Source organism: Sinohyriopsis cumingii, chromosome 1, assembly GCF_028554795.1.
Source record: "Sinohyriopsis cumingii isolate HCF-2022 chromosome 1, ASM2855479v2, whole genome shotgun sequence".
NCBI lineage: Eukaryota > Metazoa > Mollusca > Bivalvia > Unionida > Unionidae > Sinohyriopsis > Sinohyriopsis cumingii.
Window position 1 is genome coordinate 83823032 of NC_142961.1, and position 25411 is coordinate 83848442.

General features: G+C 33.6%; 1 protein-coding gene across 1 annotated transcript in view; it reads right to left on the reverse strand.

Moving 5' to 3' along the window:
* Positions 1-1470: 1470 nt before the first annotated feature.
* The window catches only part of LOC149807252 (VWFA and cache domain-containing protein 1-like), a 133919-nt gene continuing 109978 nt past the window's right edge, over positions 1471-25411 (reverse strand). The window contains exons 21-29 of the mRNA XM_089964066.1: positions 24797-24919; positions 21883-21982; positions 21531-21629; positions 19818-19970; positions 18259-18374; positions 15284-15400; positions 13031-13176; positions 7538-7765; positions 1471-6693 (exon numbers count right to left, since the gene is read on the reverse strand). Coding sequence (XP_089820192.1) covers positions 6275-6693; positions 7538-7765; positions 13031-13176; positions 15284-15400; positions 18259-18374; positions 19818-19970; positions 21531-21629; positions 21883-21982; positions 24797-24919 — 1501 coding nt within the window. The 3' untranslated portion in view covers positions 1471-6274. The remainder of the gene's footprint in view (positions 6694-7537; positions 7766-13030; positions 13177-15283; positions 15401-18258; positions 18375-19817; positions 19971-21530; positions 21630-21882; positions 21983-24796; positions 24920-25411) is intronic.

Below are 25411 nucleotides of genomic sequence, written 5' to 3' on the forward strand. Positions count from 1 at the left end.
CCATAACAATGTTCTCTGGTGAGACATGTAATTCTTTTTGTCATGCTATGAGAAAAAGAGATTAACAAAATGTTGTTCTAGTTCTGGTCTGCTTGACATCATTACAGTACGTCTGTCTTTCTCTTATGGATCATAGGTTATTTTCTTTTCCATCTTTTCTTTTCTAACACTTTATGATCACTTCCCTCAAACTTGATTTCCACAGTATTGTCAAAATATGCATACAAGATGACATTCACTGCATTGCTCAGAAATATTGGAAACTGAAGTTCCATAAGCTATTCGCCTATTTTTAAACAAAAAAATGTCCTTCGTTGCTGCATTGACCAGGGGTGAAATTAAATCCCCACAAAGCATAGCCTCCAACAAAATTGTTGTGCAAAATACCATGGCTGCTGTTCGTACTTAACCATCCTGAGGCTTCGAACAATGTCAAATAATACCTGAAGACTTTTTTCTAGGCAAAGTTAGGTTTAAACAGCCTGGCCATCTCAGGTGACTTCCATCTTGGACATTTGGAAATGTTGGAACCCGAAAGGATTTTAATGGATAAAACTGTTGAAAGCCACACTGCCAATTATGTTCTGAAAAATGGCACTGAACCCACACAAATATATTCAACTTTGACTTCTGTGAGATCATTCCTGTTTTATATGGACTCGTGTATGAATGTGGACATTATAATAATAAGCTCTGTGCAATACTTCTGATGAAATAGTTTAATGTGATGAAGCCAATTCATGTGCACACATGCATAATGTATACTACTGTATTTGCATTTAACCATGCCTCATTTACTACATGGCTTAGCCATATATTTTACTTACGATGGGGAGTCATAGAACTCTGTGTGCTTTTATGTAAAACATATGCTGCAGTCAATGATGACATTGGCTAGCAAGATGGTACAGCATTACTTGCAGAGAGAAACCAAAGCTTTGAGACCAACAGGTATGCAGGGATTCTTGTGGGATCCTTTGGTAGACTGAGACAGGCAGGCCATGCATGGTGGCTCCTTGACTATTTAACAAGAGATGTGGAACTGGAAATACACTGTGATCATCAAACAGATGTCATGCCATATATGTTCTATTTCAAATCAATATTCAACATCACTAGCTTAGTGAAATCAGTGATTCAGTATCACTGTATAAGTGAAAATACACATATATCTAACCTGTGGATGACACATTATTCATATTTTTGTTCAAATTCTATCCTATGGTCACCCATGGTGACAGAATCATACTTTGGTGATAGTTGTGTTTAAATCCTGTACTTTGATCCTTTGGTTATAGAATCATATCTGTATTTAAATTCTATACACTGATCATCAATGGCAGCAGATACATATATAAATTGTAAGTTCCATAAATAATTGTGGCAGGGTCATATGTAAGTTAATTTATGTTATGGACCAGGTGATGCTGAAATTTTATGCAGGTTTCTAAAAGAAAACAAAAACATCTGTCAGTTTTGTAACAATTTATTAACCTGCATGTTGGTCATTATGCCTCCAACATAATATGTTGGGAGTGAGGTCTGGACAGAAGGACATACATCCATGTAAGTGTTTAAGGAATGAATGATTAATGAGAACTATTATAAATGAACATAATCTTTAACAAGTCAAGGTACCATAAGATCACTAGTACTTTGTGCTACTGTCAAATTTTGCAAAGTCACAAATCACTCTTGAATCTGAGAGTAAAAAACACTTTACCCAATTTAGGGTGTTCAAATTAAAACACCTTGTCCAAAATATATAAAGAGTTGGTGACTTACTGTGTATAGTCACATATCGACATAAAAGGAAAAATGCATGATGCAGTCATGCAGACTTGCACTGTACCCTATTCAGCAAAATATTTAAACAATAGGTTCTTTAATTTTTATATTAATAAATATTATTCAAGATAAATATCAAAATAGAAAATAATTTTACAACCAAAGTGAGCAAAAGAAATGTCTACTCTACTGCAAAAGCTGCATGCAAACTATTTAAAATTTTGTATATTATTGCTTAAATAAAATATGACAAAGCAAATGCAAGAGATATTTTTCATCCATAAAACACCTGCATATAAATGTACATTTGCATTTAAGAATTTTTTTTGCTTAAGCATAGAAAACCAACAATTTGCATTTAAGAGAAAATAATTCATTGTATGCATAGAAGCTAACAATGTGATAAATGGTATATTAAAAAAATGTATGACTTTTATTGAAAACATGTAAAATAAATTGTATTATCACTTCAAATGTATGTGTCAATTAAAATAAAAATATCCTTAAATACCTAACAAAATCTATATGATATATATCACCCTGATAGTAAGTGTATATTAGACAAGAGACCAATTGTGGGCCTGAGACCACTCACCAACAGCCTAATGCATGAGCAGTTAGCCAGGTACTCTGCACCAATTTGACTTTTTACTGTTAAATTTGGTCCAATTCAGTTGCTCTTTTTGGAACTATGCAGTTCGAAGGATCTTTTTTTAAATATTATTTCTGAATCCATATTTGATGGGAGATGTGCATCAGTTGTTACAATTTGATAGGCCTTATGACACAGCACTCTGCATCAGTTCAAATTTGTATAGGCCTTATAAATGAATGCTCTGTCAGTTGTTACAATTTGATAGGCCTTACGACTGGAGGCTCTGACCTAGTTGTTACAATTTGAAAGGCCTTAAGACTGGATACTCTGCACTAGTTGTTATAATCTGAAAGGCCTTATGACTGGATGCTCTGCATCAGTTGTTACAATGGGATTGGCTATGTGACAGAATGCTTTAAAAAAATTGTGAAATTTTGTTACACTGTTCTTGAGAAAATGTTCAAAAATTAAAAATAATAGTCAAATTTCTTTAACAGTGGACTGACATCAATTGCATAAATGTGAAAATTCTTAAAATCAGGATGTCATTTTTTAAATCTGGTTAGATTATATTAATCAGTTTTTCAGCAGAAGTCATTCAGAAACCTTTCTTAAATCTATTTTGCCTCACAGCTGCCATGTCTACCAATATGACAGTGGACTGGTATCATTTGCATAAATTAGGAAGGTCTTCATGATAAACTCTTTCAGTCAGAACTGGCTTTAAGATTTTTCTGTTTTATGTAACAGCAGCCACATTTAATGATAGACAGACATTATGTAGTATCAATAAGATTTTCTTCCAAAGTCCATTGTTTTTTAATATGAAGCCAAATAAAGTCAATGTTGATGAAATGAAAACACAACAAAAATCAGGGCCATACCATAATTCCACTTGGCCTTAGGAATATACTTGCTAGAATGCAAGCAGAGTACAAACTGGAATGACATGCAGACTAATTTTGCAGTCATTTTCTCAAACACAGCAATACATGTACATATATGTACCTGCTTTACCTTTTTTCTGCATTAGTAACTCAATGTATATCCATCCATATATTTAAATTTGTAAATATTTACTTTTAATATTTGTTATGCATAAAAAAGGATTGAAAGGCAATATCGAAAATTTGATTTGTATATACCAGCATCAAGACAAAATTATTACAGTACAATGAATTTTGTTGAATTTCACCCTTTAAGACCAATAGGTTATTTCATAATTTTAGTGTTAATAAAACCATAATATTTTAACAGTGAACATAACTTTAATTAAATACAAGGAAATGGTTCCCAAATGACACAGCACTCTATGCATAAATCAGAAACCTAAAAATGTATACCATGCACATGCTATTTACTTTTGTGTTTTAAGGCACAGCAATATAAATAGGCTATACTGTGTTGAGTCAAGAAGCGCAAGGTGCCTTGCTCAAGGTCACTGAATATTAGCCAACCAGGTAGATCCAATGATCGGATTTGAACCCCACCCCTCTTTCAGTTGAGAGCCTGCCATGCTAACCAATGAGCCACCATAGCTTGAAACAGGAGTTAACATTATAAATAACATGAATGTTGAACTGACAGGTCAAGGTGTCTGCAAAAGTTTCACACTGTGACAGTTTCTATTTATTTACAAATCTGAAAAAAGTTTTCTGAAGCAGTTTTTGTTTCCCTCTTTTTGCAGCATAACAGAAACCACTCTAAAATATTTCTTCAAAAGCCAAACATATTTCCAAACATTTGACATCAGTATAATTTACCTATTCCCTTCCTCCTATTAATTTTAATAATAGGGCCCCAACTTGCTTATAAATGCAGGTATATTAAGTGATTATATTGTGTTTCATATATAACCATTGTTCCAAACAGAATTAACAAGTTAGGATTTCAACTTCAAACCTTTAACAATGAATAAATTTAGATGTGGTTTACACTTCAATTCAATGATGAATTTTAAAAACATGTATATTTCATTGGTAAATAACAGTCTACCAAACTGTAACAAAGAAAAACTTTACAATGAAAAATTTGACTGCCCCTTTCATATCTTTAAAAACTACACGATCATCCTGTGTATCAAAATGCACTTAATAAAACCAATTAAAGTGTGTACATATCAGATTCTTCTATGATAAAAGAAATAATACAAGCATCAAAAAGCAGCTGCTAAAAGCAATGGAAAAAATTGATAGGTAAATAGAAATCACAATCACAGATTGGCTTCTTAAAAGCAGCATTCAGTTACATGAGCAAACATCAAATGAAGTAAGCAAAGTAAAGATGTTTTAACTTCTGATATGCTGCATACAGAGAAAGAAACACCTCAGAAATCCATGTATGTCTGTTTGTGTTTGTGTGTGAGATATTGATACACTCCAGTTTCTTCAATCAAAATGTTGCCAATATTCTTTGTACATCTACTTTGGCATGCAAGATATCTGGTTTCAAGTATATTAAATAGGGTATTATGCACAAATATTTGATTGAAAGAAAGACCAATTTATGACAGTATGATAGATAAGCACACAAACAATATAATTTATATTCCTGAATTCTTGTTTGGGGGGGGGGGTAAGCAGATGACAGATAGTATTTAGCTCTGTGACCAAGGTAACAGAACATTAAATATTCTGATTAAGAGCAGATCATTTGTCCAATTATATCAAAAGTCAGCTTAAAACAGTTGACGTAAACAATGTACATTCCAAAATTTACATGTAAATTGACAAAGTTATAATCGTCTCTTCAACAGGTATAAATATACATACTACAAATACCTGTGTCTTTACAAATATTCACATAATTCTACTATACATTGCCATAATATAAATTTCCTCTAATGTTATGCTATGGTATGAGCATCCTTGTGTATTGATCTAACATAAGCTGCTATATTAACAGCAACAACAATATCTGCATTGTGAAATGAGCTGCTATGGTAGCAGTATATTGATGAATGTTGACCTTTCTGTTGCCATGACTACTATTTTCCTGAGATCCAATGTAATGATGATGTGAAATGATACATCCAGAACAGCTTGCCTTGAAACTATATCATGAATAATATGGCAAAAACAGCCTTCACCCCTGAGACACTGTTCAGCCGTAACCTGCACGACTTGTGTTCGGGCCCTATCCTGTCTTCCGAAGATTCACTGGCATAAACATTATTAACATATACCCTGTCAAATTTAGTTTGAACTCTTGGCTTTGTTTCAGAAAAAAAGCATATAAATCAGCAGAACACTGATGTTCCCATCCCGAGGTATTTCTTTTCACACAGTATATATGTACATTAAACAACACACACTCTTTCAATTTCAGAAGCATCACATGAATCAATACAATGTTTCTGTATTTATACCGAAAACTTTTCAACATAATGCCATAGCTAACTGACTTGCCAAAGTAGCTCTGGAGTCAGTTCCACCATTATTTGTCTAGTAAAAAAATTAAATATAAAATTACAAGCCATCCTGAAACAATGATCTAAACATCCTTCTCCTGAATCTTGTGTCATTATCACAACAGACTGGGACTTGTTGACACAAAAACCTATTTTGAGCAACTGTGATCTCCAATAAATACATTTTCAGTGCCATAGAGTCAAAAGTCAATCGCAACCTTCACTTTCATTCATTTGCTCAGGAGCAATTATATGACATAGTCTGGGTTGTGAAGAACTGGTCCATTATGTCCATGTAATGTAAGTGCCTCAGAATGGTACAAAGACATCTATACATAGAATACGGAAAAGGAGACATGCTCCTTTTGAGACTGGCCTTGAATTACATTTCTGTACTGCCTGCAACATGTCCATGTGAACTACGGAGTCCCATGGGAGGTAGAGTCAACTAACCAGCTAGCTAGTCTAGGCTACACCATAAACTAGTACGTGTCTACCATATGCACTTGCACATTTGCTAAAATGTTGTGTGAATTTTCTGGAATAGGGGTATTAAGAAAAGTCTGACGAGGAAGTGTGGTTTGTTCTGGTATTGGCTGGTAGCCAGAAAGTCGTGTTTGTGGCGGTGTTGGACTGCGACTCCGCCGACTAATAGTACTTGGAGGTGGAGGTAACACAGGAGTTCTTGTCATGGCATATGCTGTGGGTTTATATCTATCTTTTCCAATTAATAAAGGTTCAAGGCATGGAAGACTAGCATGTTCACTGTCCTCATGAGGAGTCATTGTGCTATAACCATGGTCACTATCACCACCTGCAGGACGCCGATATGATGTGTTTACACGATACGGGGATACACTGGCAGGGTTTTCAAATGTAGCAAGCACAAAATTTGTATGTCCTAGAAAAGAAAGAATAAGGGTATATTACTTACATTCTGGAAAAAGGGAATACTCAGAAATATGATAATTATATATCTTTGCAGAAACACACTAATGTCTCAAGGAAAAATGTGTTTAGGCAAACATTAATGCTGGATACTCCAACAAAAGTGCCAGGTTTATAACTCTTTCAGGGACACAGTAACTGACATTAGATACAATAAACAATAACTGACACATGTTCTCAATATCAATGAAGAACCTAATGAATGGTGTTTGCTGGTAATAACTGTCTAATTTATCATCATGTTAGATTGTTCAATAGTCACACCAGGGTTGAAATAATCAGCAACAACACCAGTGATTTTGTCATCTTTTTATCATTAAGATTGTTCAATAGTCACTTTTAGAGTAGAAAACAGTGAAAATACCAGTGCTTTTGTCATCATTATCACTATGTTAGACTGTTTAATAGTCACTTCAGAGGAGAGGTCAGTGACAATACGTCATTTTGTCATCTTTATCAATATCTTCAGATGAGAAACTGGTGAGAATACTAATGATTCTGTCATCTTTATCACTGTTAGATTGTTCAATATACACTTCCGAGGAGAACTCAGTGACTTTAGATTCTTCAATAGTCACTTCAGCAGAGAAATCCATGAAAGTACCAGTGATTTTGTCATCATTACCATTATTCTACATTGTTCAGATCAGAAATCAGTGACAATACCAGTGATTTTGTAATCTGAATCAGGTATCAAATGTCCTAAGGTTCAATTCTGGAACTTTTACATGGAGAAAAAAAAATATCACGAACATCAATAAAGGGAGATAACTCCTCTTATTCTGACTATTTATTACCTGCCCCTGGTTCATCATGAACATCTGGCTCTTCGACTTCATAGTAATTAGAGATTCTGTTATGGTTCTCAGGCAATGTGTTGATGTACTGGTGTGAGTTACGGTGGATGTGGTGACGGTAACAGTATACTCCAAGAGCTAGAACCAGGAAACAGCCCATTATACCACCTGCCACAGGTCCAACTGGGGTGCTCTTACTTGTGGGTGGATCTGAATGCCCAGGAAGGGCTGCAAACATTATGAACAGGTTTTATTTTTTTTTAAATTTTATAAATTATCATGAGAAATGAGAACACATACATGTAATGCATTAAATACTGGTACTGCATTTCATACACTTTATTAAAAAAAAGAAAAAAGAATGCAGTTCAAGAAACTTATTTTGTGTCATTGTAAGATGAAAGAAAAGTGATGAGAAAAGAAAGCAAGAGGATAGGAAAGGAAAGCAAATACTGTTCTTATATATAAGAAAACATTAAAATATATATGGAAAGTATTGGCATTTCCAAGCAACAAGTATCAGTGTATGCCTACAATGGCATACATGCTCACCAAAAAATCACCAAATTAATATCACAGGTGCAAGTATTTATACACAGATATACTCATACATGTATGTATTCAAACACTTATTCATTGCTTTTTATTCTTCTTTCCCCACAGAGCAAAATTTGTTATGCAGATTTCTATTTGCAATGTCACAGATGACTGCATCAGATTTAATCTTTATGTTTAATTTGCCAGATTCCATTTTTTCTGACTTAAACTGTCTTAGAAATCATGTTTGCTTGCTGGTGAAAAATTCAGGCAATATATATTGGGAAAAACAAAGGTTTTAAAAGAGTAAATAAAATCTTTTTGGAATCGATCAACTGTTTTTTCCAATAACCACCTATTGTGTGACTTCTCCAATTTACAGTTTCTACTGGCACTTCATCATTCTACATTAAAATTAAAAGCAACAATCTTTTTGAACCAAGACAAAACTGGCCTTGCTCTTTTAAATCTACATTGATAAATATACTGCTTTGAAAAAATTTACCAAATCAATGACATCATCAGCCTGAGATTTGTCTTCAGTTTCAAATATAATATTTATTTTTATGCATTTAAAATTATCTGTACGATCACATATACTTCTTATTCAGTGTAAAATATTATGTAAAAATCCTATCATGTTACAACCCAAAAGGGAGATATCGTCACTGCAAGTAACATACAAAGAGGAATGAGATTCTTCGAAATAATTCTAACTCTTCTGAGAGATACCTTCATAGCTAGGGCTCAAATATTTTAAGCTGCAAACATCTAACATCTGTGCATTTTGCAGTTTTATACTGCAGCAAGAAAAATTGCTGGCAGCAGTTATCTTCTAAGCTGACAAACTCAGAATTCTGTTGTTACAAAATATGATATTTCATTGTTTCCAATCGTTTTTTCATGAATACCTCCAAATCCTTTCTTATTTCTTGTAAGAGTATGCACAAAAATACTTATAAAAGGTTGTTGTAAATAAGAGTCATAATTAATACTGAATGTATTTTTCTTTGCCTTATAATTTCAAGTATGCTTTGAAAATCTATGACATTAATGTTATCAGAAAGTGTAATTTTGAAAACAATCAAAACGTGTCCAGGAGTCATCTTCATTTGCAAAATCATTCACAAATCTAACACACTATTTTGAAACCAGGCTTTTTAATATTCACTTTTCCATCGACTGTAATAAAAGATACAATCATATTGAAGGTCTATAAGATCTTTAGCTGTGTCCACTTTGAATGATCTGGTTAGTTCTTAATATGCCTAAAAAACCACTTCCCAAAACTGAGACAGCCTTTTTAACCCAGTTAAGAAAATCTACTCCACTAAATCAGAATTCCTCAATATCTGACACTGAAAACTATAAAAACATGTTTTCCATTTCAACTCATCAAACAACATTCTTCCAAGCCACGTTCCTTTGAAAGCATTTTCAACGGTAAATAAACTAATCAAATTTAATCTCATTGATAATAATCCTTCACAGAAATATTTATTTTGTCCTTTTCATCCATGCCATTCAAACTTGAAAAAGAGTGAATTTAGTTCACAAAGAACCTGCTTAGATAGACTGGATATTGACAATAATCCATTTTAACCATTTATTACCGTCATCTTTCCAAGAGGTGCTAAAGACCTATTGAGCCAATTAAGACAGCCATTTTTGTTACAATCCATTGAAACATAAATTCTGATAAATTCTTTTTGCTACCTGTTCTACTTCCAATCCAAACTGTTTTTTTTTCAATATTTATACGAAGAGAATGTGAATATTGACAAAAAAAGTAAAGCGGACATTACAGATTTCTCTGAACAATCAAAGGTGTTGTATCATCTGCATGAAAAATAACACATTACTATGTTTATTCCATTAATATTTTTATTTTTTTAATTATGTGAGCTAAAATCTCAGCACAGAGAATAAGAATATATGGAGAAAGTAAATTTCCCTGTTTACACTTTCTTCAATACCAAACCGAGACTTGACCATTAATACTTATGCAAATTTGAAGTTTTGAAAAAAAGTTGTATCCAATTTATTGCTGGTTCTTCAAAATTAGAAAAAAATCCAAAACTTTTATCAGCTGAGTCAAATTCATGTCCATAATCAAACAAAAGAAGCAGCCAAGAATATTGTGCTTGTTGGTGTAATGCACTAAATAATTGAACTTTCTTATTCAAGAATGAATATTGTTACCTGCTACAACCATTTGCAGTTACTGAAACTAAGAACAGATACCTTCCTGTAGCATAATAGGTTATGACTCCTAAATTTTTGACCTTATGATAAGGACTTCATCAGAGGAATGACTATTTGAATGGAGTCACATGATCAACAAAATTTCTTACGTTCTCTCAAATACATTCTTTACAAATCATGTTTGATCTTTGAGTAGAATTGCAGGGAGAACAGTTTTAATATAGTTTCCAATATATGCAGAAGCAGTTTTGTATGATATATTCAAATGTTTACTTATGGTGTTAAATTAGCTTCTCTGTAAATATGCTGTTAATCAAAAACTTTTAAGAAGTGCACAATTTTCAGAACTTTAGACAGGAACTGAATTGGAATCACAAAAATATGTATATATCCCACAAAAACAGTACTTGGGCACACAGTGTCATTCTTGTCCATCAATTTGTAAATCAGTCTGTCTGTCTGTCTGTCCACTCACTGATCTTTTTGGCACACTTGGGTAAAGTTTTTGCATTTAAGTCTGTTTTCAAGCATTGTAGTGTGGCATCATTAATCCAGATTTATAGTACAAAATATTCTGACAGAAGACATGTCATTCAATTTAAAGCATTATGATTTACAAAATATTCTCAAAACCATATGGCCTCTGGTGGCAAATGTTAGGAATTTTTCTTTCAATGACTGCAATCATTTATTCATCGTTCATCTTATAGTAAGTTCTTCTATCCTACTTATGTGAATACAAAATCTACAGCATATTTATCATGCAGTTCAAATGAATTCTTGCAGCTTCTACAATATATTTACTATTACCAGAATGCAGTCTAAATAAAAGGGTCTGGAGAGAATCTTTTACAATTTATAATTTAGATCATTAAAAAAAAGTCCCTTGAAGGGACTGACACTCTACTGTCCACAACAAAATTCTTACAATTCAATATAAGTCCATTTCTTCTTTCTAATTTATAATGTTGAAGCCATCTGTGATAATCTTGAGCATTAAGATTTTCAGATTGGCCATTGTGACAGTCATATTGGATGCAAAATCAGCACCATTTTCATTTAAGACAAGCTAGACACATTAGAGGACTTTTGGTGAAAACCACATGCCAAAATGACCATCCATTCAGGAATACTAGTGTCCACATTTTCAATATGTACATTGTGGCAGCCATATTGAACGTCTGCAGAACAACATTTTCATTTATGAAGAGCTAGATATCACAGGAAGTCTTTTGTTGAAAACCCTATGTCAATATGACCATCAATTCAGAAAGAGTAGCTGTGAAATGTTGATACAACTTTCCATTTTGGAGGAGTAGTGACAAAAAGATTTTGAAAGTGGCTGCCACAGTGGCCATATCTGAGATCAGATTAGCACCATTTTCATCCAAGACCAAACAGATATCATAGTTTTCTAATGAAAATCCCATGTCAATATGGCTTTCTATCCAGGAGGAGTAGCAATAACAGGATTTTCAACATGGCTGTTATAAGAGGCCACACTGAATTTCAGATCAGCACCATTTTCAGTCAGAATCGACTATGGAACATAAGAGGTTTTCTGAGGTAAATATAATGTCAACATGGCTTTCGATCCAAGAATTGTAGCATTAAGATTTACAAGATGGCCACAACAGTGGCCATATTGGGTATTAGATCGACACAATTTTTACTTAAGACCAACAAGACACCAAAGAAGTCTTTCAGTGAAAACCCATTATTGATATGACTTTCTGTTCAGCTGGAGTACTGCACAAGATTTTCAGTCTGACCACATTGGTGTCCATATTGGATGAATAAACATAACCATTTTTTTATACGTCCAGTTAAACAACAAAAGAATGCTTCCTAGTGGAAACCCCATGTTGATATGACTCTCCGCTCTGGAGCAGATTTTCAAGATGGTTGCCATTGCTCCTAATGTTTGTCAGATTGGGACAGGTTTCATTTAGGACCAACCACACATAATAGAGAGTCGTTTAGTAAAACCTCCATGTTGATATGACTACTCATTTAGGAGGAGTAGCAATAACATGATTTTTAAGATGGCTGCTGTGGTAGCAATACTAAACATCTGAGTAGTCTCATTCTCATTTAGGACAAACTAAACCTTGGGATGGATTTGTATCTCAAGTTATACAGCAATTCTCAAAGTAGTCTAGAAGTAGTGATAACAAATTTGAGCTAATGGATAGAAAGAAGTCAGAAAACTGATAATGCTCAATAGATTCTCCTATCGGTTCTTCTGGTCTATAACCAGCTGAGCTAAAATAAACTATCTCATGGTGTATATTACTCCGTATCTCATGGTGTATAATACTCCATATCTCATGGTGTATAATACTCTGTATCTCATGGTGTATAATAGTCTGTATCTCATGGTGTATAATAGTCCGTATCTCATGGTGTATAATACTCCATATCTCATGGTGTATAATACTCTGTATCTCATGGTGTATAATAGTCTGTATCTCATGGTGTATAATACTCTGTATCTCATGGTGTATAATAGTCTGTATCTCATGGTGTATAATACTCTGTATCTCACGGTGTATAACATTCCGTATCTCATGGCATATAATACTCCATATCTCATGGTGTATAACACTCCGTATCTCATGGCATATAATACTCCATATCTCATGGTGCATTTTACTCAATATAGAAATATGAGAAAGCAATTTTCTTAAATCTCATACACCAATTCATATTAAAAGCTACTTAAATCAGTAACTCTCTACTTAATTATACCTTTCGGCTTGTATCCATAAGGTGTTGTGGCACCAAGGACTCCTCCAAAGCATGTAAGATAGCTGGCACAATAGGGTCGGGACAGGAGGGTCACACCATCCTCATTCATCTGGCACCAGTCACAACCCATCACTCCTAGACAATCACTGAAATACAGGAGAAATGCACACTGAATATAGAATGTCTGATTAAATACTCTTGAATATAGTACAAGCAGGATAGTGACAATGACCCAATGTATGAGCTCCATATATTCCTAATGACAAACTTCTTTAAAGTCATGGATAGCCAATTTAACATCTGCCAGTGTCAAATAAGACAAAAACTAAACACATGTCAACATGGCAGACCGATTTAAGTAAATCAGTTTAGATAAATAAACCTCCCAAATTTGGTGGTAATTTATTCTATGTCATAACAATATCTGGACACCCACACAAAAAAAGACCAACAGTTTTAGATCTCTGAAAAAGGAGCTAACTATACAGGCAAAGGAATACCTGCCTCGAGCTGTGCAAGAACAAATTCATAACAACTGAACATTCAGAGATGAAGTAGGTCATTATAATGAGAAATGACTGCATATTTAAAACTGCAAAAGTCTACTTCCTGATATTAGTTACCTTTCTGAAGCATGATAAAAAGTCATACAATAAGATATGCATGTGATCAATTTTGCTAAAATTCACTGAAAATTCATCCTAATTACATTTATGGATTCAAGGACAACAGTGACTCCTTAAAATACTGGTTTAATGTCAAAAATACTGGTCTAATATTAAAAATACTGGTCTAATGTTAAAAATACTGGTCTAATGTTAAAATTACTGGTCTAATATTAAAAATACTGGTCTAATATTAAAATTACTGGTCTAATATTAAAAATACTGGTCTAATATTAAAAATACTGGTCTAATGTTAAAATTACTGGTCTAATATTAAAAATACTGGTCTAATATTAAAAATACTGGTCTAATATTAAAAATACTGGTCTAATGTTAAAAATACTGGTCTAATGTTAAAATTACTGGTCTAATATTAAAATTACTGGTCTAATATTAAAAATACTGGTCTAATATTAAAAATACTGGTCTAATGTTAAAATTACTGGTCTAATGTTAAAAATACTGGTCTAATATTAAAAATACTGGTCTAATGTTAAAATTACTGGTCTAATGTTAAAAATACTGGTCTAATGTTAAAATTACTGGTCTAATGTTAAAAATACTGGTCTAATATTAAAAATACTGGTCTAATGTTAAAAATACTGGTCTAATGTTAAAATTACTGGTCTAATATTAAAAATACTGGTCTAATATTAAAAATACTGGTCTAATATTAAAATTACTGGTCTAATATTAAAAATACTGGTCTAATATTAAAAATACTGGTCTAATGTTAAAATTACTGGTCTAATGTTAAAAATACTGGTCTAATATTAAAAGATCATTAAGATAAAACAAATAATATGATTTAAAATATGCAATGATACTATTTATATACTGACTGCACACACAAAGATTTATATCATTTAAAGGAAATAATAAGAATAATACTTTGTAACAGATTATATGACATTTAGCTGATCGAATATTTACATGAAATCTCATGATCTTGAGGAAGAACCTTACTAGTACAAAAAGATAAACTGTTCCCTTAATGTAGTGCCATTGGAGATACTATTATATTCTAGGTGTGATCAAAATCAGATGAGAAATATGGCCTACAGTGGGGTAAGAACCTCAGGCAAACAGATGTGAGATCACCTCATTAATATCAATTGATCTCACTCATATTCAAACTCACCCAATATACAGATGATATCAATCTATATTCCAAGTTTTATCAAAATTAGACCAAAAATTGGTATCCAGAGTGGTCATGCATGGCTAGTGGACACTTGGCCATACCATAAGCTCAGTATGTCTTACAGGCAGGTGAGCAAAACACTGTGGGACTAGCTGCATTAACAAGCTTGTGTTCCTGATGGAAAGGCAGGCAGGCAGAGAGATATGAAGATCCATATACATCAGTCTCATGAGGTCAAGCTATACAAAGGAACTCAATCTTTTTTAAATCCTGGACCTACTGTAGGTGCGGATACATGTTTGCAATGAATAATATACTGGTTGGCTGATATTATACATCTGGTTCAAAACATGCACATGCACGCAACCAAACTTTTGTTTTACAATCCTGGATCTTTTAGGGATATTCATGAATGCCCACAATGAATAAGACTAGGCAACTTACCTTTCTGTCTTTTTGGTGTCACAGCTGGGCTGGTAACACACACCCAGTGAACTAGATAGCACAGGGTCAATGTCCATAGGCTTGTCCTGCTCAGGATGGTCAGTGCAACTGGGGTTACTGAGAAGGCAAACGATAGGCAAATCATCTTCAGATTATATGAATAACTCTTTTAACTATGACATGTCTTACACTACTACTGAACCAAAGGAATTGAAAGTTTTAATGACATATTAACCTATCATAAATAGACACTCTGTAACAATGGAAATGGTTCCTGGAGCTAATTAACAGTGACTTCTGGAGCAAGCTTAGCTCTAAACCCCAATTTAAATACTAAAAGTGTTAAAAATCAACAGTGTTGCATAAAAGTTTGCCTCTTGTAAAATGTAGATCATCATTTCGTTAGCATGGTGAAAACTGGTACAAGTCATAAATACTACCTAGGAAACAAATAAAAGTACAAAATTCTCAAGGAGTTCACTCAGCTAGCTGACACCTGTCAAATAACAAAAGAACAGTTGTAAAAGAAAACAGGGTCTAAATGATGCTTTGTTGAAATTTATTTGTTGAAATTTATTCTAATGTCATTGTTTGCATATGTTAATATTGCAACTGTTTCAAGGACTGTCTTGTTGTATATTCATCCATGTCATACATCATCATTTGTCAATATTTAATGGCCCCTTTCACGGGAATCTTTGTGCCAAAGATGGTCAAATTCTTATGTGCTTCTTTTACAAACTATGTTTTGTACTTATTTTTGTACTGTTTTTTCTAAGAACATCTATAGTTGATGATGGAATGGCATTGTTTTTTTAAATAAATTTAAAACATTCAAGCTAGGACAGTCTGTCAAATTTTATCAAATACTGTTAAGACGTTATTTACAAAATGTTTTGTCTGCTATGAGCAACAGCCACTGTATTTGATTGCAGACTGGACTCACATGTAAAAATTAAAAACCCTTTATGCCAAAATGCTTTCTGAAAAGTCTGGTCATATTCTGTTGTGTGTTATGGAAAAGTTGTTTAAAGAATTTTTTATACTAATTTAATTACTCTCCCTAACTTATTTATAAATGCCATGACAAAGCAATACAAACTATGTGTCTTTCAAATGTGAAATACAAATGTTTAAAAAAAATCAAGCCTGAGAGAAATTGTTGAAAAAAGTAAATCCACCATTTTGGTTTCATCAATGCATGCAGATAATTTAGTGCCAATGCAACTGTAATAAAGTGCTCAAATACACACCAAAATAGCTGACCTGGGGTGGTTCGCCAATGGTAGGATTTAAACCTGAAAACAAGTTCCTACCTCCATTAGTACACACCATAATAGCTGACCTGGGTTGATCTGCCAATGGTAGGATTTAAACCTGAATACAAGTTCCTACCTCCATTAGTACACACCATAATAGCTGACCTGGGCTGATATGACAATGGTAGATTTAGACATGAATTTGAGTTCCTGCCTCCATTAAAATGTAAAACATTTGCATTCATCAAGCTTCTATGGCAGAGTGAAAATTGCTTTGGTTTTTTTTGTTGGTTTTTGTTTTGTTTATATTGTTTGGGGGAGGGGTTGGGTATTGAGACACAAATGGTTTCTTAATCGTTTCTTACACATTTAAGCTGCACAGATAATCAGACTTTTGTTGTCATCTAAGAATTAACAGCCTTACAATAAGCAGCGCTGACATGTACTGGTTTAGTTTGCCAGGGATTTGCACCTTAATTTTCAAAAAGAACAGCTGAATTAGGTCTGATGGTAAAACTATGTAAAATTGTGGTGCCTTTGAAATAATAATGAAACAAGTGTTCATCTATATTCACAAGTCATAAAATAAACAACACACACACACACACACCATAATAGCTACTTGGGCTCATCTGACAATGGTAGGATTTAAATCTGAATTAGAGTTTATGCCTCCATTAGACACTTTTAACATCTCAGCCACATAATGATAGAATGCACAATATGATATATTACTGACACACATAGCAAATTTAATTACATTTTCATCATTAGAAGGTCTGTCAGTGGTGAGCTGGTGCCATTTTATATGTGCTGACATAGTGACTGTATTTCTAGCAAGCAAATTACAGACAGACATGGACCTGTTCATATCTCATTCTCAAAACAGGCTATTTTCAGTTGTCGGCAATTTATATTTAACTGTTTAAGCCATTTCAGGCTGCTCCATTTGATCCAGTCATCGTGGTCATAATGCCCTTTGTTTTGCACAAAATTACAGTTTTAAAGCATCTTATTACTGATTTCATGTCTTGATTTAAATGTGCAAGTTAATATGGTGCTATCTTCAAAACAGAAGAAACAGTGCAATTTCCTCATGCAAAGGGAAATCTTACCTAGAACAATTCTGACTAAGGAAGCAGAGATGACTAACAACCAAATCCTTCACATTGGACTTGCTACAGATGTGAAACAACTAATAAATACCAATCAGAAATAAATGTGACATTTTTCTGCATGACATACCAGAAGTATAGCCCTCAAATCTGATGCAAGTAGACAGGATGAGAAGCAATAAATTTTGTGTGTTTGTGTGTGTGTGTGTGTGTGTGTGATTTGGCTTTTTAATGTAACTTTAACAATTTTTTAGTTATTCATATCACTAAGATGTCTGCAGTGTGGCAGTTTATAGTAATGTCTAGCACTGGGGCATCATGCCACAGACATGTAGCATGATGTCCTACCCAGTCACATTACTCTGACACCAGGCTGACCAGTCCTAAAACTAACCTCTTAATGCTGAGTGCCAAGCGAGGCAGCTGTTAGTACTATTTTTATAAGTCTTTGGTGTGACTCAGCTGGGAATCAAAACCACAACCTGCCGCATCCGAGGTGGATGCTCTAACCACTAGGTCACTGGAGCAGTTCAACAAAATTTGTGTAATGTGGAAAAAGAGAGGGGGATCAAGCCCTTTACAACAAAGAGAGATGACTCACACATCTTCTTCTTGCAGGAGATCTCCAGTACAGAAGTCCATTGCAAGTGGACATTCACAGGGACACTCGCACTCTGACTGCTCCATGCGGTTACAGTTCAGGCAGAGTCGATCCAACTGAAAGAAAAAATGTATTGCATGCTGTGGGATGGGATTCGAAATAAGAAGGTTTTTGCACTTATCTAATGATCTTATACTTTTACTCCATTTTTGAGCCATGTGACATTTACTATAACTAAATTTGCATTATATAGCCATGACTTCTGATGCTATAAACCTACATATAAATACATAATACATATACTGAATATCTTCTTGCTGCCCCAGTCAGCAAGTGTACATTTTATTTGCATATCTTAATCTTCATGTGTCATCATATGTCATTTCCAGCAGTCTTTAATCATAATCCACGACAAAGAGTAGTCACAGATAATGAATGTACCATCACCTTTAAAACTTTCCTACAGAATGAAGACCTAAAACAGCTGTGTATTTCATCCAAACAAAGTAGCTCCTAAATGGTTATAAATGCAAATAATATCTGTACATTCAGATGTCACAGTACAAACAAAACTTCATTTGGAAGCATCATGATCCAGTGGACACATGCTATATAAACGTTTTAATCTATGAATACCTCTTTACAGCTGCTATAAATACAACACATCTTCCATCCTGCCTCTCATAAAGTAAAAACACTGCTGAATGCCACTGCACCAATTACAATGGAATATGAAACAAAAAAACCATTAAACACCCTGGCACCAGTTTCACTAAACAGCTCAAAAATTTCTTCATCAAATTAAGACTTCTGAATTTCTTTCTAAGGGCTGTTCCATTTAAACAGACACAGTTCCCTGGGATGGCAGTTTAAAAAAAATATTCATATTAAAATGATAAGAGATTTCTAAATTGCATCCATGGGTGAGTACCCCACTTTAAATCTGGGTCCCATGTATGTTTTGATGGAACAGCCCTTATTGCTTGGTTGGTAGCCATGCTTTTTTCCCCCAGAACATTCAGCATTCAACAGAAATTAAAACATTGTAATAAAATCTTGTGTCTTCCTTAAATTAGTTGTTTAACTCAGAGAAATGTTACAATCAAGAGTTTTTGTTAAAGGAGTTAAGAATTCTCCTTAAAGGTTTTGCCTTAACTAAAAACATGTTAAAAACTAAAGTTTTCCTAAGGAAGTCGTGCCTTAACTCAAAGAACTGTTAAAATTCAGAATTTTCTTTAAAAGAGTTTTTCTTAACTCAGCAAAATGTTAAAATCTAGGAGTTTTTTTTAAACAAGTTGTGCCTTAACTGAGAAAAATATTAAAATCTAGTTTTCTACATGTTAAATTGTAAAAGTAAAACGTGATTTTAAACAAAGGTTTCTATGCATTAAATTTAAAAGTAAAAAGTGATTTTGCACACTTTCCACTTGCTCACTCTGAGAAAAATTTTGATATTGTCTTAAGTACCATAAAAATGTAAAATCTTGCATGTTATAAAATCTCAGCTTGAGGGAAAAAATTGAGTATCTGAGCAAACAGGGACCCATTTCAATACTCACCATGCTACATGGACAGAAGGCAGTGGCAGTATCACATGTATGGTTGGTGATACCAAGAAACAGGTTGCTGCCAGGTATATGGGTGATCTGGTAACGTGCACAATGCTCACCATGTACCAGGTTGGTCAGCACACCATCCAGGCTGGTGTTAAACTGAAATAAAACATGAAAGCTATCTTTAAGGAAACATAATTCAAATGATCAATTGGCCTTAAAAGTTTGAAAATGTAAATGTATAATTAGATTATTGTTTGCAAAAACATATTTCCACCGCAGACCAAATGACTGAATTCCAAAATAACCACATAACTGTATTTTGAAAAATTGAAAAAATGCTATATATTCCATCTGTCCATCCATCCATGCCAAATTGAATTTTTCTGCCTTAAGTCATGTTTGCTTAAGTATGCAAAAATTTTCCTCAAAACGTCCCTAGTCAAAAACAGAAACAAATGGTTACAAACAATTGAAAAATTGCTGTCATAGTCTAAAATTTAATGAAGTCATCATCATATGAATACAAATTTGATAATCCCAAAAATGTCTACATCAAGTGGTTTTTTTGCTTGAATGTGCTAACAATATGTGTACAAAAATTTTAAAAGTTCCTACAAAGGCCTAAAAAATATACAAGTTATCTTCATATTTCTTCTAATATGCCTATCAAATTTCATTTTTATATTCCTTCTAACATGCCCACCAAATTTCATCTTCATATTCCTTCTATCTAATATGCCTACCACATTTCATCTTTATATTCCTTCTATCTAATATGCCTACCAAACTGAATGTCTATTTCAGCTAGTTCTTGATTAATCCTCAAGACTTGTGGCCAAAAATGTCTGACTCCAAAAAATTAAATGAATGTGCAAATCTATATTTGTTTGTAAAACACTACAAACCAAAAACATCACAGTCAAATTAACAATGAAACTAAAAAACTGTTATAATGGACCCAAAAAATCAAATCAAGTTATCAATGTATAAATACAGATATGCCCAACACATCTCCTGTATCTACGTTAAGTAATTTTTTGCTTAATTGTGATAAATGCTAAAAAAATCATGAAACTTTAAAATTTGCTTTAATGGCTTAAAAATCTTGTTAGGTCATACACAAATATACTAGTCAAATTGCATTGAACTACACTGGCTGTTTCTGGAACAGATGGACAGTGAACTGCTAAGATTTATGTTAATTCTCAACAGTAATTTGGTGGTAACACATAAATTCAAATACTGCCTGCCATATGGGCAAAATCATTATAATTTCATCTGAATTAGGTATTTATTTGTGAAAAGCTTACAGCAACTGTGTAAGAGTGTGTGTGTGTGTGTGATATGGATTTTTAACACAGCTTTAACAATATTTTCAGTCATACTGCCACAATGTCTGCAGTGTGACAGTTTACAGTGATGTCTAACACTGGGGCATCATGCTGCAGACATGTAGCATGATGTCCCACCCAGTCACATTATCCTGACACCTGGCTGACCAGTCCTAACACTAACCTCTTAATGCTGAGTGCCTAGTGAGGCAGCTGTTAGTACCATTGTTTATAAGTCTTAGCTACGACTCGGCAGGGTTTCAAACCTGCAACCTCATGCATCATAAGCAGACGCTCTAACCACTAGGCCGCTTGAGCGGTCAACTGTGTAAAATCTTGTATACACAAGAATACTGACTTGTAAGACTACCCATAGTAAACTTACAAGGTAGAATCTTTGGACAGTTCTGTCATTGTATCTATTACACAGCTTCTTCTTCACAAAATGTCTGTGGTTCAAGATATCATTGGCTACAAGGGGCTCCTGAAAATGAAAATGAGGAAATTAAATAAAGATTTGTCACTTGCCAAGACATAGTTTTATTTTGGCAAAATCAAGAACAAAAATATGAAAACAATTTGAAAGAACTAATACTAGCTATAGATTAAAATCTTCATTACCATTGGATCTGGGAAAGCTGTAAAATTAACATTTCTAATTAATGAGCACTATTTTATTCTCTTTCAACATTTAAAAAAATAAACTGAACATGAGAAACAGGAAGTATAAACAATACCTTATGTGTAATATGTAGCTCTTCTACTGGACCCTTGCCATTTGGCTCCACCAAGGAAGGATGGGTAATGATATAACCTTTATCATTCATCAAAAAGCACCTGTTGAAAATGGAGAATAATGTGACGTGCTAAAACCGTATATACTGTCATCAATAAATAAAGGTCCTTGAAAGGATTTGAGCTCAACTACAATAACAATTTCCCCGGAATCCAAGATAAGAACATTTCTTCTGTCCTTTTATTCTTTTACTGATGAGTACTGAAACTATTCTGATATTCTAAGATAATGTGAAGGAAAAAATTAAAGCCAAATTAAAAAATTCGATATAAAAAATATTTTCTTATATGTCTGAATTATCATGCTCACAATTTATCAATTTTTGCAATAAAATGTTTCTCAATGTAAACCCCATGTATTAAGGGCCAACTGTTCAAATGAAGTTGCAATAAAAAATGTTGATACAGCTATCATGACAGCTATATTGTAGATCTGATTATACCAATTTCATTTAAAACCAACCGATGATCAAAATAAGTCTGTTAGCAAAAACTCCAAGTAGCAATAACAAGATTCAGTTATGGTCACTATGGCCATGAAATTGCAATTAGTACCATTTCCATTCTGGACAAACCAGATAATATAAAAAGTATTACTGGATGTTCAGGGGGCAACATTTTCATTTAGGTCCAACTAGACATTACAAGAAGTCTAATAGGATGTCCAAGGAGCAACATTTCCATTTCGGACCAACCTGACATTATAAGATGTTTTAAAGTGAAAACCTCATAAAAATATATCTATTTAGGCATACTCCAGCTCATACTCATTTAGAATAATTCACTGCGGACATCATCTTTACACATTAATACATGAGCCTGATGACTGGATCCTACCTATCTAGATAAAAAGTGAGGTTTAAACAGATTATGTAAGGTGGAGTTTGAATACACTTCATTGTTATGTTATTGCCATAGTGTGGTGTGTGCTGCATGCAGCCATGTAAAATCACCAGCCCTGTGCTCCATTTCTGCAAATAAAGAACTCCTAACTCTTTTTTCCAACATATAAGGCAATATCTGCATGTACTGAACTAAAGTTATTGCTGAGAAAAGACTACAGAAAATGCTATCAACATTTACTGTAGTAAAGTTATCATGGTGTGGTTTTAAAATGGTGGCATTTCATCATTTCAGTAGTATTATCCTTCCAAAGGGAGGTAATCTGTAGAGGGGTGTGCCATTCAGATGTAGTATTAACAAGATTTTCAAGATGGCTCCCATGGTGGCCATACAAGATTTCAGATTCACACCATTTTCAGCTTGGATCAACTAGACATCATACGACTTTTGGAAAAATTCCCATGCTGATAAATCAAAAACAAGTGGCAATAGCAAGATTTGTATGATATCTACCATTGTGGCCATAATGGATGACAGCAGATTTCATGGTTCCCACGCTTTTGTCAAGATAAATTTCCAGGTCATTTCCAGGTTGAAATTACTTTTTTCAAGGATCACATATGACCATTACTGAATGGAACTAAAGAACATTTTAAATTACAAAACATGCATTTTTTAAATCTAAAGATGTTTCTCTTTCAAGACTCTCCAAAAACATCGAAGTCAGAAAATATGATCATGTACAAAACTACAAAATGTATCACATGAAACAAGTTTGATTATATTCCTATAAATCAGCATCTAAAGTCATTTCAATGTACAGAATAAAAATTCTAACTTTATTTTGCTGCATTATGTTGCTAAGTGAGAACAACATAATGAACATAAATTATGTTTTGTTTCCTTTCAAACATTTAATTCTAAAGAATTCTATAGCAATATATATATATATATGCATTTCATAGAAACTAACATTTCCTATTACGGTATATATTTAAAAAAATGCAAATAATCAGAAAGAGTTTAGTGTACAGTACTCATGCGACTAGCAATGCAAACCACCAGCATCAGGTCACATTTCAACGATGACGTAGTTTAATCTTGTCTTTCAGCAGATAAAAGACAACAATTTTACCACTCACAATTTCTGAGAAAATAAGTAATTTTCATATCGATTTCATGCATGTCTCATTCAATCTAGCAACATTTAAAGTTTGCTAGGCCATCCGGTAAGCAGCTTTATTTTGCCACCACCATGTTGGCCTCTTGTGATGCTAGATTGGTTTTCATACCTTCCACGTAAGGGACAATATGGATATCGAGCTGACTCTGAAAATAAAAGTCTACTAGATGAATCTTATCCACTGGGCATTTGGACTGACACAGCATATATGTTTATTGCAAGCAACCAAATAATCCATACTGCACCCTCTGAATATTCTCGTTAGAACTAGATAAATTTAACTCACATTCAGTTTAGTTATGACTGTAATTACATGATTTTGGGGGGAGTCAAGTGGTGGTGGAAAATTCCTGGGGTTTTTCCTGACTTTCATCAATATTTGTGAAATTCCAGAACTTTTCATGGTCAGGAAGAAAATTATCATTTCTTCCGAATTTTTCCCAATTTCCTGGTAGCGTGGGAACCCTGAGATTTGCACCAGTTTCACTGAGGACCAGCACCTATTTTGGAATTTCACCATTCTGAAATAAGTGAATACCTCTCATTCCCAATGTCAAAATCTCAGGCTTTAAGGTCCTTCAATGCATAATTATCCCCTACATAATATATGTTATAAACTATCAAAATCTCACCTTAACTGTACCATACATATTGTAAATTAAAGATATTGTAAGAACAGGTATTCAAACTGTTCATTGGTTGTGTCTGTGATATTTTTCAACTGTCAAAAACATTTAGGATACAGAGAAAAATTCAAGACATAATTATATAACAGGGACACCACCACCCTTCCATGATCCTAAATGAGTTATATTATGAACCAACCCTACCTCACAGTTTTCTGTCCACAAGTTGGTATGTTTTCCACCATTATCTTGTAAAAGTACCCCAGTGTTACATCCATCCCCATTACAGCTGCAACCCTGTCATTTGGACTGTGCATGGCTGCATGTCTGAAGAAAACAAAGTACAAGCAAAATCACATCATAATCAACTATGTGCAATCTCATTTCTTAATTTCTTTTTTAGACATTTAAAATGAAAATTCTGCATGAACAATGCTAATGTAATGATCAATTCATGCTTACATTTTTTTAAATATTGAATATACTACATATAGTATTGCATGCTAATAAAACTCAATTTATGCATAGTATGACCCAGCTAAAAAAAATTAACTCAAGATCAGTTTTTGATAATTAGGAAAGCACAAAATGAATTACTTTACATGTAAACTTAGATCATAAATACTATCAGGACTGGGGGTTATTTCATGGTAACATTAACAACTATATAATGTTTATAACAGAATGTAGCTTGGGATACAGAAACATGAGGTACACTTGTCTGGTCAAGTGCAGAATATTCAGCATTAAAGAAATGAATATTTCTTTTACTTAAAAAGTATCTGTATTACTAATGTCTTTATGTAGTCATAGTTTTAA